Below are 16,041 nucleotides of genomic sequence, written 5' to 3' on the forward strand. Positions count from 1 at the left end.
ATGCAAGTCCCCGTGCAAGAGGACCTCCCACAGGAACATAAATCATATAGCCAATCATAAACAGATAAATAGTTAAACACTCCCAGTACAAACATATAATTCCCTGCCCTAGACCTGGAGATAATTAAGGCTGATAAAGTAGTAACTTCATTATCTCCAGGCAGAAAAATCTCAATTTTCCCCAACTTTTAGAACACCCCTTAAAACATAACGTATCCCCACAATAGTCATATCCCCTGATAGCCCTGATCTGGGTGACCAACATATCCAAAAATCACCCAGATCAGTTCAGGGGTTTTCAAATTTCATGGATGTCTTAGTTGACCGGTTACCCATGAGGCTCCTGCCGAAAACAGTTCCACACGTTTTAGTGGTTTTGCCGGTCTGATTCCAAAAAAATTTATAAATCCACAAATGGTTCCCCCTGGCTCCTAGCAGCGATTGTTCCCCTCATTCGAATGCACAAAAGTACCAAACAACGCTCTTATTGCTGTTCGGGAAATGAAGATCCAGCATTCATGTGTCTTGGACCGGTGTTTGGGAAGTCGAGTGTCCGATTTTAGTTCCAGACACTTGACGACCAAGTCCCGCTGCCGTTTTTTCAGCCACATGGCGTTCGACAATATGAATGGGGAGAGGGCTTAATTGAGGTACGCTTTGAAGTTAACGAGCCATGGGGTGGTCTCTGTTTGGTAGTTACAGTTACCGAATGAAGGGAAATAAAATAAACAAAAGGGCTTAGTGATATCTTCACATATATATAACTGCAGGTCCCTTGGCCATTGCCGTCATGTATAGTGATGGGAGAGCTTAGAGATGCCAGCTTCCATCTGTTACCACAGCAAAAAAAAAAGTGTGTAGGGATTATAGTGAATGTGTTGGGTTTAGAGTGTGTATAAGGGGTAAAGTATATGTGTATTGGGGTATAGTGTACGTGTAAAGGGGATACAGTGTTTTTATAGGTGGGGGGTATTGTGTGTACAGATGGTATAGTGTGTGTGTGTGTTTGTGTGTTGTGTGTATACTGTGTGTGCATAGTGGGGTGTGTGGAAAGGGGTGGGACAGGGATTTTTTTATGCATTATTATTATCATAAATCTACTTTTTTTTTTTTTTTTAAATACATTAATTCCCCCTTCCTGCTGTTTCCTTGCAGGGAAGGAAGACATATTAAACCTTGGTGGTCCTGTCGGGTGGGTATCCAGGAGAGGACATTCTGATCCCTGGTGGCCCAATGTGCTGGGTGTCATAGTGTAGGGAGCCTCTGGTCTGCACCACCACCGGTAACATGGTATCAAACAGTATTGCTCTGAATGGCAGAGGTGCAGAGGCCAGGAATCTCTCCAACTGTCATCACTACAGGACAGCATGAGTGGAGGGGCACAGCATCTGATGGCAAACTGGCCATGCCACCCCTCCTCCTCCCTTTGTTGGACCCTTTGTCCATAACTGAGTCCCCAATATTTCATTGCACTCCTGACCAGCCCCACCAGCCCCACTTAGTGTTGCCCATGCAACACTACACAAAGTTTTGTTTGTTTGTTTTTTGCCAGAACAATTACCTGGGTCACTTGGGCAGCTCTTCACAGATATTGTTAAAGCAGAAGCAATATATCAATTTGGTCCAGCTTTGGATGAAATTCATTGACTGAGGAGTTTCAGGTCACACTCACAAATGCAGAAACAGGTTTCAGTAATATCTGTGAATATGGGCTTGACTGCAAATTCCCAGTGGACCCAGGTAAGTTTCAGATCTTTTCAAAACGGTTGGCTGCTAATGTAACACACTATAGTGGTTATGGTTATTTAAGTGTCCCTTTAATTTAAAAAAAAAAAACCTTTAAAAAATAGTACAGCACTTGTAAGTATACCATAAAGGAAGCATATGGAAGCACGCAACATTAGAAGCCTTACATACATGCAATACAGGAGGGACCTTTAATTATACAAAATATTAGTGACACTTTACATCACTTTACTCCACAGCCTGCAGTGATGCTAGTAAGTGGTACTATTTCACAACAAAAGTAGTAGATACATGGAAGAGCCTTCCAGCTGCCATCCAGACATTTAACATCATTAAGGACCATTGAATGCATTTAATTTAGACATGGCTGTCCTGAACACCAATTCATATTACAAACATCTTGTATAGTCTGTCCCTAATAAACCTGTCATATAACAGTTTTCAATGCATGGTGTGTGGAATCCCAGGTGTGTTCTGTATTTCTGCCTGCCTGGAATAGGCTGTACCAGGATTAATGAAAGGACCATAAAGACTAGCTCAGCAGACACCCATCATCAGACTGGCAAGGAAGACAGTGCAGTGATGTCAGCAGCACACATACCTCCCCCACCACTACACAGCCAGAAGGAAAGAGATGTGTATGCAAGCTAGATGGGAAGGATGCAGCAGTATCTGCCTGGGGAACCCTGCTTAGCCTTATCCATGCAGTAACTGATCACATGGACAGAATGCCCCTTCATCTAAAGTCACAGGTAAAATATAACTGTATGTGTTCCAGCCTCCCTTCCATCCTGGGATTTATTCATCAGGTACTTGTTTACCCATAATATGAATGATTGGTGTTTTTATTGTCTATTGTCTATTGTTCTCTTTCATTTATATGACAAGCATCCTGCTACAATATTACAGATAATGTATACAATGTACCATCTGGCTGAAGCATTGTCTGTTTGGAGGGGTTGTAGACAGAGAAACTGTGCATGTGTTTCTGTTAGTGTCAATGCAGCAGAGGCAGGTTAAACAATGTATATACTGAGTGTGATGCATGCTGTAACAGAGGATGTCTGGATATGTTACCTCTAACATGAAATCTGCCATGTGCTCAGAATTAGGTGTAATTCACATCATGTATGATTGTATTATTAGTGTTACTGAAATATGACCAAGGTTACACATTACATATTACATAACAGTGTGGATTTTATTTTCCATTTTATATTTATTCACAGGCCAGCAATCAGTTTTTATGGCAATGCATAATGCATTATAAGATATTAATTATATACAGTATATCAGAAATAATAATGTGAGTTATATATTTTTTTTATATATATATATATATATATATATATATATATATATATATATATATATATATATATATATATATAAATTGTGTCCTTAGCTTGCAGCCCAAAGACTATTTTCCTCAGTTTTATTTCTGCAATGCAGTAGGACCATCACATCTTTGATACTTTTAGTTCCTCTCCATTCTGATATCTGGCTATAAAAATAAAGATTCTTTATTTGTATTGGGCCGGTTGATTTATTTAAGCATTATCATTGACCGTAAATTCATGCATACTGACAAAAGGCCCAATTTTTCATGATGGGTTTTGAAGTCAGGCCTAGGTGTACTTGTGTTTGCTGACTCAGCTTGTGGTTGATCATGAGATGAATGTTTTATTGATTGAAGTCGGATGTAGTCAACTAAATTCATCCTCAGTTTGCAGAACCTACCATTTAACATCCTACTTATTTGTGGGTTAGCTTCCTATTAATGCTGATAATATAGTTTTTCACAGTTTACGTATGGAAGCACATAGAACAATTGTTACATTTTATTAATGTCATTCTGTGCAAATACATTTTTAATCATATTAATGAACAAGAATATACCTATTTCTTTGTTGGTAATCAGGGCTGTGAGGGGTTATTTTTTGAAAGCCAATGGTCATATTGGTGGAACAGGGCAGATTGTAGAAAACAATGTGTATATTGGATATGAGTAATACGATGGTGTCAAAGCTTTAATCAAAAATAAGAACAAGAAACATTCTAATAAGTGAAATCAGGTTATCGTAATGTCCAGACAAAAATGGACAATGTAGATATCCTGGCAAGTGCACAGAGACCTTGCTTCTAGTTACACTGTTGAGGAACAGAGAATAAATTAAAAGTTAGTCATCAGGTCAGATGGGTTTAAGCAGTGTCCACCAAAAGTCCACATTTTAAAAGTAAACCATTGAAACAAAATTGAGTAAACCCAAATTCTCTATATATGTGTTAGCTTTGAGAATTGGCCTTGAGAACCTTGGGTTAGAGTGTGTGAGTGGTGATTTAGAGGAAAGATGAAAATGTGAAAGGAATTGAAATACACTGGAAATTGTAATTCTTATTTTTCTTATTATTTTTACCCTATGTGTTTGTGGTCCCATGCAAATGTAATATGCTACAATAGGTATTTTTAGGGCCAAGTGGCACAATAGATATTTTTAAGAATTAGATGGACACGCTTTCCATTTCACAATCTCTGCTTTCTTATAAACTTTTGACTGTACTGAGGGAGGTGGGAATTAATCACAGATTTTAGATACATTTACTCATTAAGTATTCTCATGGGATCTGTTGAGCACTCTTGAAAATTCTATTTGGGTCACATATGGACCATGACTTGGTCGACTTTGGTCTAAATAGGTCAACATTTTAAGTTTTGTATTATTTACGTAAATAATTTTATTTGTAAAAAAAATACCAGTATAGTAATTGTATTTATTTTTCATTACAGGATTAAAAGTACTATTCATAATGTCTTCATCTGTAATGTCCCCACCTACGGAAACTTTACTTCCTAACTTGGTTTCTCAAGAGTTCTGGAGATCCCAAGTATGTGGCTACAGTACATCTGTTGCGGGGCATATCAGTCACCGGGCAAACAATTTCAAAAGACATCCAAAGAGAAGGAAATTAATTCGTCCATCCCCTCCCCCACCACCAAATACTCCATGTCCTCTTGATTTGATCGATTTTGTGGATCTTTATCCTCGGAGATCATTCTTGGAACTTCTGTTTAATGGCTGCATCTTGTTTGGGATTGAATTTTGTTATGCAATGGAAACCGCTTATGTTACTCCAGTATTGCTGCAGATGGGTCTTCCAGACGAGTTCTATAGTATGGTGTGGTTTATCAGCCCAATTTTAGGTAATTTGTTTTATACAACTTTTTCCAAATACATTGTATTATAAGATGTAATTTAGTTTAAAACATTGTCAATTTCATCTGCATTGTGGTTTGTTCATATGGTGTTTTGGAGAATGGCCAGACTTGCCCACCGGGATACAAGGAATTTCTTGGTGGGCCATGGCACCTGGGGCTGGCAGTGCAGCACATTACATGTAACCATATGTTGGGGGGCTGGTACAATGCAGACAGTTAACTATGTAGCCACATTGAGGATACCAGCAGCCTGTATACCGGCAAAAGAAGGAGCAGTGGGGAGGAGTGAGAGAGCACTGTAAGTTTTTTTTCACAAATGCTTCTTCACCTTTTCCAGTGTAGCATGGCCACATGGCTCTGGCAGTAGCCAACCCTTGCACTGGAGCTCTGCCCACCAGCCTTAAACATCTGACTTTGCAGATAATAAGTGACAGTAATTTGCAGGTTTGCCCAGCATCACTGATGTGGTTGTGTGTATGTGTGTGCTTACCTCTAGGAGTGGTAGAAGCAATAAAGGTATCTACAGGACAGAACTATTAGGGGGTAACCCTTAGAGATAAATTGGAAACAGGAAGAAGATATTCTGTCCGAAGGCCTATAATAAAATGTAAATGTAACTTTTAATAAATAGTTTAAGAGGCTAGAATGTCACGACTAGTAATGTGGTCCAGCACGCAGAAACTATGTAAACATATACATAAGTAAGAAAAGGAAAATAATAGGATAGAGCGTAAACCGGACCTTAGAATGGCCGGACTAATACGCTAGAGACAGAGAATGGTCAAAGGGAAAGCCGAGGTCAAGGAAGCCAGAAAATACTCAATACCGATTAAACAAGCCAAGTCAGGGAAACCAGAGATCAGAATAACCAGGGAAACGCCAAGGATCAGGATACCAGGAAATCAGAAACACAGAATTAGCACTTTCAGGAAACCAGGAAACTGAAACCACGACATGGCAAAGTAATGGGGAAAGCTAGGGGTTTATATACCCCTCTCTAGGCTATGATTGGTCAGAGGGCGACCTCTGACCCCAAAACGTGCGTGTGCGTTGACGTCGTGACGTCACGCACACGTTAGTATAATTTTCGGGGGCGGAGCTACTCTTAGGCGCGACCACGTGGTCGGCGCCATGTTTGATGCCCGGAAGAACGGAAGGAGCGGTTCCCGGCTCGCCGACGAGCAGGTAAGCTCGTGTTGTCGGCGTGGCCGTGCCGGTCGGGCACGGCCGTGAGGCTCGGCGGGCCGGTAACCGCAACATAGAAAGGAATCTAGCTTTAATAAGATCACACAAAGAAAAGTCAAAACCAAACAAGGGGTGAGGGGGTGGGGGGGAGGGTATTGGTAGCTAAATACGGGATAGAGGTAAGGAAAAATCCGTACACAATATAACAGCTGGTAATTCATCTGAGAAATTACCTACAACAGAAGTATAAAAGCTGGTGATTCGTCAAAAGTATTAACTAGAACAGGGGTAGGCAACCTTTTAGCAGCACTGTGCCGATATAGGATTGTGATGTCCCGTAGTGTGCCGATCCTATTTTTTTTTAATTGAGGTCTGTATGCTGCCGTATTCTGTTTGTGTTATTTATACTGTAATTGCTTTGTATCATTGTATTTGTGCGTATATGAGCTATTATATTGTATATGTTCAGGAGTAGTTTATGGTATCATGATACATATGAATGTGGGCTGTGTATGAGGGCTGCTTGTGAAATTGTGTGTGGATGGATATGTCAAATTGTGTGTTTGGTAGTGTGTGGGGGCTGTTTGGGGTATTGCATGTGAGAGGCTGCATGTGGGGTTGTGTGCTTGTATGTGGATTGTTAATGGTGTTGCATTTGTGGGGATTGCATGTGTGTGTGGGCTGTTCATATTATTTGTATGAGGGGAGGGTTATTCTGCATGTCTGTGTATTTTTGTTCCAGTGGGGACCAGGCTGGCCAGGTACAGGTCAAGAACAGGAGTTGTGATAGCTGTCGAGGGCTGCTCTACTACAGTGTGGATTCCCATTCACAAGTGCTGGGAGGAAGTGATCTGAGATCACTTCCTCTATGTGCTACAATGCATAAATTGAGGATTGTCCTTCACCACCTCTTCGTATTAGCAGATATCTGAAGTTTTACTGGGACTCCTGATAGGCCAGAGTGTGTTTGGCTCTAGCAGCCTTGAGTGCCGTGCAAAGACACCTCGAGTGCCGTGCATGGCACTAGTGCCGTAGGTTGCCTACCCCTGAACTAGAACAAGCTCTGGTTTAACTGTAACAATGTTACCACAGACATGTTAGGTGGCAGCTGGTAGAAAAATGAGGTACAATGTTGCAGTCACTCCACTGAACTAGTCAAGTGGAGACAGAGTATCTCTATAGTCTGCTATTGCAGAGAGCCTGAAGTCTCTCAATAGTGTTGAATGAAAATGCCACAGTGAGGAGACCACTTGCCACAATGCTATCTATAGTACCGATAGCTAAAGGATACTACTGTGGGCTACCCAAGGGTACAAGAGCCGAGGGAGCCAGAGTATAGTATTGTAATAGAATGTCACTGAACTGTACCTCAAAATCACATAATAATAGGAACCCAGAGAATTAACCAAAATATAGCTAGTGCCAGTGCATAGATCCTAAGTGTCTACTGATGCACCTAACATTACTGAAAAGGATCTGTGCCTTCAAGGGCACCTAAGCCAAAGTACAAGATCTCTAGTCCTAGCTAAAAAATAAAAAGGACAATTACTAGTGATAAATAACAGTGCCCGGTGGTTAGACCATAGAATCTTGCCGGAATATCACTGTAGGTTGCGTATATAAAATATCACTATATCAACTGCAGCAAAATAGCTAAAGGGGATGCAGAGAGCCTAAGTGCCTACACAAGCATCTAGCCTAGATGAGCGAAGCTGTGCCTTCAAGGGCACCTAAGTCATCTGCTACACTCACTAAAGGTACCCCCGAAGAGCCGTACACACTGGCAAAAAGCGCGTTGGGGCTCGTCTATGTAGCTGTAAACTGCATACATCTGATCAGTTGACTTTAATCGAGACTGGGCTATTATGTCAGGGTACCTGTAGTCTCTACCCCTGAGACGGGTAGAGACTTAGACGTTTTTCCATCCAGACGGCATGATTCTCCCGTTCCTCGCGGTCCCCTCGCGCATGTAAACGCCGGCCGCGAGAGAGCTATGCCTTTTTGTAACGTGACGCTCAATAGTCGACGTCATGACGCTATTCTAGCCCGACCTGTCAGTCAAATCCCGGACACGAATCAGGTCTCGGCGGAGGCGTGATTAGTCTCTAGAACCAGGGTATTTAAGGGAGCTCTCAGCATTTGCTCATTGCCCTGTCGTGGTTCTAGCCAGCCTAGTCACACAGTGCTCTTGTATTCTCTTGTCTTTTGGTTCTGACCCGGCTTTGTTATTACTTACCTGTCTTCTCTGTTATCCTTGACCCGGCTTGTCTCTCGCTTACCTGTCTTCTCGTTCCCTCGACCTCGGCTTGTCCCTGACCATCCTATACGTAGTATTACGTTAAGTCCGGCCATTCTAAGGTCCGGTATACGTATCTGCTACTCTTTGTACTCTGCGTGTTGGATCCCTGTCCCGATCCTGACATTACGACAGGGCCAATGGATCATGCAGGTACAAACTGTCAGCTTGGTTCTCCTGATCCTAGGTTTGACGCCATGGAGCATAGAATGGATCAGATGGCACTAGCACTACAGGCGTTACTATCACGTCCTAATAATCCACCTGAGGAGATGCGTAATACTTCTATTCCTCCTGTGAGTTCAGGGCTAGAGGTAGCCACTGTAGGTGCTTCTTCCCGAGTTACCCCACCTGTACGTTATGCTGGTTCTCCTGAAAGGTGTCGTGTCTTTTTGAACCAGATCAGTATCCATTTCGAGCTACAACCCCGTTCCTACCCTACTGATAGGGCAAAGGTGGGATTTATTATCACCTTACTCATTGAGAAGGCTCTGAGATGGGCTAATCCGTTGTGGGAGAATGATAATCCATTAGTCTATAACTATAATGCCTTTGTAGCTGCTTTTAAAAGAACTTTTGACCCCCCTGGCAGAAAGGTCAATGCAGCTAGATCACTGTTGCGCCTTAGACAAGAGAACCGAACACTTGTGGATTACGCACTAGAGTTCAGGTCTTTGGCGGCAGAGGTTAAGTGGAATGAACAGGCTTATATAGACGTATTTTTAAACGGATTATACGAGGTGATACTTGACGAGGTAGCGACGAGAGAGCTTCCCGAGAATTTGGAGGACTTAATTTCCTTTATCTCTCGCATTGACGAACGTCTAAGAGAGAGGCAGAACACTCGAGATAGAACCGCTAGACCTTCCTTTAGACTAGCTCCATCATTTCAAAGCCCTGAAACCAAAACGCCACGGTTTCCAGAACCTATGCAGATAGGCCTTACTCACCTCTCAGAAGAGGAGAGACAGTACAGGAGAAGGGAGGGACTGTGTATGTATTGTGGAGTCAGAGGTCACTTACGTTTGAATTGTCCCAATCGCCCGGGAAACGCTCGCACCTAAGTTTCTCTAGAGGACAGGCCTTGGGTGTTTCTATTTTGTCCTCTACTCTTAACTACAAAGAACACAGGCTTCTATTACCCGTCTCTTTAACTTGGGAGAAGGGAACTTTAGAGACTATGGCATTGATAGACACCGGAGCTGCTGAGAGCTTTATCGACCAAGTTTTTCTCACCAAACACGCTATCCCATCCCAGTTAAGGAAGACACCCTTGGCTGTTGAGGCCATAGATGGTAGACCTTTAGTTGAGCCTGTGATTTTCCGGGAAACCACACCTCTTAACTTAACTACTGGTATTCTACACAAGGAGGAGATATCTCTACTACTCATTTCATCTCCTTCTGTTCCCATAGTCCTGGGATACTCCTGGCTGAAGAGACATAACCCCATTATAGATTGGAAGTCAGGGGAAATAGTCTCGTGGGGTCAGGGTTGTCAAGAGAGATGTTTAAAGAGAGTGTCACCCCTTTGTATTGTTAACACACTTAATAACTCTACCGACTCTACTAAAGTACAGATACCATCCTTGTATCTAAATTTAAAGGCGGTATTTGACAAAGGAAAGGCTGATACCTTACCACCACACAGGCCTTTTGATTGCAAAATTAATTTACTTCCTGGTACTATGCCTCCCAGGGGCCATGTATACCCTTTGTCTACGAATGAGAACTTAGTCTTAGAAGAGTATATTCGGGAAAACCTAGATAAAGGGTTCATCAGGAGATCCTCCTCTCCTGCTGGGGCTGGATTTTTTTTTGTTAAAAAGAAGGATGGTTCTTTAAGACCTTGCATTGACTACCGAGGTTTGAACAAGATAACCATTAGGAATGCCTATCCGATCCCCTTGATCACCGAGCTTTTTGATCGATTAAAGGGTTCCAAGATTTTCACTAAGTTAGACCTCAGAGGTGCTTATAACTTGGTGAGAATTCAGCGGGGACACGAGTGGATGACTGCGTTCAATACTCGTTATGGGCACTATGAGTATACTGTAATGCCTTTTGGTCTCTGTAATGCCCCGGCGGTATTTCAGGATCTAATTAATGAAGTTCTTAGGGAGTTTCAACATGACTGTGTTATTGTATACCTCGATGATATACTTATACATTCCAGGGATATTGAGACTCACCACGGACAGGTCGGAAGGGTTTTGCACAAACTTCTTCAACATGGCTTGTACTGCAAATTAGAGAAATGTAGCTTTGACCAATCCCAGACTATCTTTCTTGGTTACGTGATTTCTGGAGAGGGGTTTGAAATGGATCCGGAGAAACTCCAATCCAATTTAGATTGGCCTTTACCTAAAGGTCTTCAGAGATTTATTGGTTTCTCTAATTATTACAGACGTTTCATTAAGGGTTACTCCTCTATTATTGCTCCTATCACCAATATGACCAGACAAGGGGCTGACACTAAGAATTGGTCTACTGAAGCACTTCTGGCTTTTAAGACTCTCAAGGAGCTGTTTGCTTCCGCACCAATTTTAGTTCACCCTGATACTACTCTGCCTTTCCTACTCGAAGTTGACGCTTCTGAGACGGGTATAGGTGCCATCCTGTCCCAAAGGTTGGGTGTGGATAAACCATTACATCCATGTGGGTATTTTTCCAAAAAATTATCGGGTACTGAGAGCAGATATGATATTGGTGACAGGGAACTCCTAGCGGTTATCATGGCTTTAAAGGAGTGGAGACATCTATTGGAGGGGACTTTTCATCCTGTTACCATTTTGACGGATCATAAAAACTTATCCTATATTGGGGAGGCTAAACGATTATCATCGAGACAGGCCCGTTGGTCTATATTCCTCACTCACTTCAATTACATACTCACATATAGGCCTGGTTCTAAGAATTCTAAAGCTGATGCCTTGTCTCGCCAATATGAACCTTCTGCCATATCTGAGCCGGTTTTATCCTCTATAGTACCTAAGTGTAATATTATCGCTAACACAACTCTCAAAATCCATTCTCCGCTTCTTGATCAGATCAGGAGGTTGCAGCATCTGGCACCTAGACTGACTCCTGCGTCTAGACACTTCGTTCCTCCTGAACTCCAACTGGAGCTCTTACAGTGTCTTCACGAGAGTAAGGTGGCTGGCCATCCGGGCGTTCGCAAAACATATTCCTTGATCTCTAAGGATTTCTGGTGGCCTTCTTTACGGAAGGATGTTAAGGATTTTATCGGAGCTTGTGAGGTCTGTACTAAGACTAAACTACCTCATTCGCTTCCTTGTGGTCTCTTACATCCCCTGGAAGTTCCAGAGAAACCTTGGTCCTGTCTGGCGATGGATTTTATTGTGGATTTGCCTGTTTCGAAAAAGCACACTGTTATTCTCACAGTGGTGGATAGGTTTACCAAGATGGCTCATTTCGTGCCTTTACCTAAACTTCCGACTTCACCTGAATTAGCGGAGATTTTTGCTAAAGAGATCTTTCGCTTACATGGGATACCTTCCGAGATTACCTCTGATAGAGGTTCCCAGTTTGTTTCACGTTTCTGGAGATCATTCTGTTCTCAACTAGGCATTAAACTGAATTTTTCTTCTGCTTATCACCCTCAGTCTAACGGAGCCGCTGAACGTACCAATCAAAAGATTGAGCAATATCTGCGTTGTTTTGTTTCTGAACACCAGGACGATTGGGTCGGTCTGATTCCTTGGGCAGAGTTCGCACACAATAATCTTGTTTGCGATTCAACTCGCTCTAGCCCCTTTTTCATGAATTATGGTTTTCATCCTTCCATTCTTCCCTCGGTTCCTTCTTCCCAGGGGGTACCGTCGGTTGATACTCATGTTGCCAATCTGAAGAAGTTGTGGGATCAGACTCGACAAATTCTCCTACATAATTCTATACTGTATAAAAAACACGCTGACAAACGCAGAAGGCCGGCTCCTAGTTTTGTACCTGGTGATAGGGTATGGTTGAGTACTAGAAACATTCGTTTGAAAGTACCATCTATGAAATTCGCTCCTCGCTACATTGGACCCTATAGGATTCTGAATCGAATTAATCCTGTTGCGTATCGCCTAGCGCTTCCCTCTGCCTTACGTATTCCTAATTCCTTTCATGTTTCATTGCTAAAACCCCTGATCTGTAACAGATTCTCCTCCAAGGTCTCCTCTCCTCACTCTGTTCAGGTTGAGGGTCAGGAGGAGTACGAAATCAACTCCATCATCGATTCTCGAATCTCCCGGGGGAAAATCCAATACCTGGTTGACTGGAAGGGATATGGTCCAGAAGAGAGGACCTGGGTACCACAGGAGGATGTCCATGCTCCTCGTCTTCGCAGGGCTTTTCATTCCCGCTTTCCATCTCGTCCCGGTTCCTTCCGCCCGGTGGGCGTTTCTGAGAGGGGGGTACTGTCAGGGTACCTGTAGTCTCTACCCCTGAGACGGGTAGAGACTTAGACGTTTTTCCATCCAGACGGCATGATTCTCCCGTTCCTCGCGGTCCCCTCGCGCATGTAAACGCCGGCCGCGAGAGAGCTATGCCTTTTTGTAACGTGACGCTCAATAGTCGACGTCATGACGCTATTCTAGCCCGACCTGTCAGTCAAATCCCAGACACGAATCAGGTCTCGGCGGAGGCGTGATTAGTCTCTAGAACCAGGGTATTTAAGGGAGCTCTCAGCATTTGCTCATTGCCCTGTCGTGGTTCTAGCCAGCCTAGTCACACAGTGCTCTTGTATTCTCTTGTCTTTTGGTTCTGACCCGGCTTTGTTATTACTTACCTGTCTTCTCTGTTATCCTTGACCCGGCTTGTCTCTCGCTTACCTGTCTTCTCGTTCCCTCGACCTCGGCTTGTCCCTGACCATCCTATACGTAGTATTACGTTAAGTCCGGCCATTCTAAGGTCCGGTATACGTATCTGCTACTCTTTGTACTCTGCGTGTTGGATCCCTGTCCCGATCCTGACATATTAGACCCTACTACTTATGCAGTACTCTACTTAGACTTATTGTCCGGTTGGATTCCAATAATCTAACTACCGGATGACGTTTATCACTATTTTCATCGTTCCTGTCATCACCTTTAGGGAGTATAGCAGATTACGTTTTGGCTTAGGTGCCCTTGAAGGCACAGCTTCGCCCATCTAGGCTAGATGCTACCAATACACTCCCCCGCCCAGCCCCCCCTTGTTTGGTTTTGACTTTTCTTTGTGTGATCTTATTAGAGCTAGATTCCTTTCTAGCCTATTAAACTATTTATTAAAAGTTACACTTAAATTTTATTATAGGCCTTCAGACACAATATCTCCTTCCTGTTTCCTGCTTACTACTAAGCATGTCTGTAGTGAGCTTGTTTGTCTTTGTGTCACTGAGTCTGTCTGTAGTAAGCTTGTGTGTTTTTATGTCAGTGAAGTAGTCTGTAGAGACATTGTGTGAGTCTGTGTGGCAGTGAGTTTGTCTGTAGTCAGATTGTATGTGTTTGTGTAAGTGATTTTGTCTGTAGTGAACTTGTGTGTGTGTCGGTGATCGTGTGTGTCAGTAAACTTGCCTATAGTGAGCTTGTGTGTGCTTGTGTCATTAAGCATGTTTGTGTCTGTGAGCTTGTCTGAAGTGAACTTGTATATGTTTTCAAATGAGTTTGTATGTAGAAAACCTGTGTGTATGTGTGTCAGTGAACTTGTCTGTAGTGAGCTTGTGCATGTGTTTATCAGTGAGCTAGTCTGAAGTGAGCTTTTATGTATGTGTCGGTGAGCTTGTGTGGGTCAGAGAGCTTATGTGTGTTAGGGAACTTGCCTGTAGTCAGCTTGTGTGTGTATACCATTGGAGTTTGTCTGTGAGTCAGAGAGCTTGGCTGTAATAAGTTTGTGTGTGAGCGCCAGGGAACTTGCCTGTGTGTGTCAGTGAGCTTGTGTGATTTACTCTTGGGGGACATGCTTTTATATATATATATATATATATATATATGCGGCAATGATACCATTGGCGCACTGATGCCGATATGCTGTCGGCATGAGCATGGAGTATTGCCCTGTTTAGGGAAGTCCCCCCGAGCAAGACCAATCACAAAAAAAAAGTGGGTGCATATAAAAAGCATATAAATAGCAAGACATACACACTATGTGACACGATGAATTATAGGGCTGGAATAAAAAAAATTCCATGCCTTGTTTGTGATGTCAGTCCGGCCCTGTTTTGCAGTTAATGAATTCAAATGATTCACAGATCTTTCAAAATTCAGGCAAATTTTGATTTATTGGAAGCCACATGCACAGCCTAGTTTTTACTTTAAGGGATTCTATAGTGCCAGGAAAACAATGCAGTTTTTCTGGCACTATAGATTTCTAAGGTGCTCCCTCCCTCGCACCCCCTCTCCCACCCACCCCCTCTCACCCCCTCTTCTCACACCTCCCCTCCTGCAGCGGTGAAGGGGTTAAAACCCCTTCAGTAACTTATCTGAATCCAGTGCCAATGTCCCTCATTGCTTGGTCAGGCTCTGTCCACGCTCATCCCCCGCCGGCGTCAGCCAGCGCGGGAGACCTAATGCGCATAAGCGGCAATCGGTGCGCTCATATTATGATTTCCCCATAATCAATATAGGAAAAAATCTGACACTGGAGGTCCTCATACAGAGCGTGAGGATGTCCAGCGTCAGATAATGGACCAAAGGTCCATTTCGATTCCGGAAACTGTGGCTGTCTGGTAGTGCTTTACATTGCAGCACTAAGTGAAAGAGGGATACAGCACCCAGACGACTTCAATAAGCTAAAGTGGTCTGGGAGCCTATAGTGTCCCTTTAATAGCAAGTTTTGGTGAATTGTCAACTGACTTCTTAAGTGCAAACCAAATAGACCAGGTGAAAGAAAGTTTCGAATTCACGACTTGAAGACTATGCCAACGCAACAATTATGTTCTACTTTTTCTAAGATGGATGTCAACTCACCAAAACTCTATTCGTAGTTAAAAAAAATATTTTAAGTGATACTTAAAATGCCTATAGCTGTTTCAGAGTTTGAAAAATATACATGAATGAAAATTTCATATTATTGCAGCGTTCAGCAATTTTAAGCATGATGGGAGTTGCAAGGCACGGCAGAAGATATTTAAAATGTGTTTTATAAAACCTTCTATAACCATAATGTTGATTCCTGGCTTATATGTCAAACTCATTTTTTAAACTGTTGTTGCATACCATTTTTATTTGTATAAGATAAATGTTTATTTTTTGTTTTTGTTTTTCAGGTTTTATGTTTCAGCCTTTATTGGGGGCATGGAGTGACACTTGTTCATCACGATTTGGGAGAAGGCGTCCATTTATACTTGTGCTAGCCATAGGTGGGTTTACGAACTGAACTCAATTCATATGTCACAAATTCTAAAGTTTCCATTTTTTATATAAAATCATATTGTTAGAAATATTCAGAGTCTCAAAACTTCCCCGAACATAGTTGTTTTACTCGTGAATGGAATACCGCAAATCTGGTTTATTTTCTGGGGATGTCTTACTTTCGGGGAAACACGGTCGCAAACCCACTTGACTTCTTCTGTTCTCTTAAGCAGTTCCGAGTCAGCTAAATAATGAAATATT

At 42.6% G+C, this 16,041-nt stretch overlaps 1 protein-coding gene across 3 annotated transcripts in view; it reads left to right on the forward strand.

The window, feature by feature from the left end:
- The first annotated feature begins 2,318 nt into the window (after positions 1-2,318).
- The window catches only part of SLC45A1 (solute carrier family 45 member 1), a 29,843-nt gene continuing 16,120 nt past the window's right edge, over positions 2,319-16,041 (forward strand). The window contains exons 1-3 of one of the 3 annotated variants that reach the window (XM_063436872.1): positions 2,319-2,511; positions 4,535-4,948; positions 15,696-15,788. In XM_063436872.1, the coding sequence (XP_063292942.1) occupies positions 4,555-4,948; positions 15,696-15,788 (487 nt within the window). In that variant the 5' untranslated portion in view covers positions 2,319-2,511; positions 4,535-4,554. The other 2 variants (XM_063436870.1, XM_063436871.1) reach the window with 2 other exon arrangements.

This window comes from Pelobates fuscus, chromosome 11 (assembly GCF_036172605.1).
Source record: "Pelobates fuscus isolate aPelFus1 chromosome 11, aPelFus1.pri, whole genome shotgun sequence".
In the NCBI taxonomy this organism is placed as follows: Eukaryota; Metazoa; Chordata; class Amphibia; order Anura; family Pelobatidae; genus Pelobates; species Pelobates fuscus.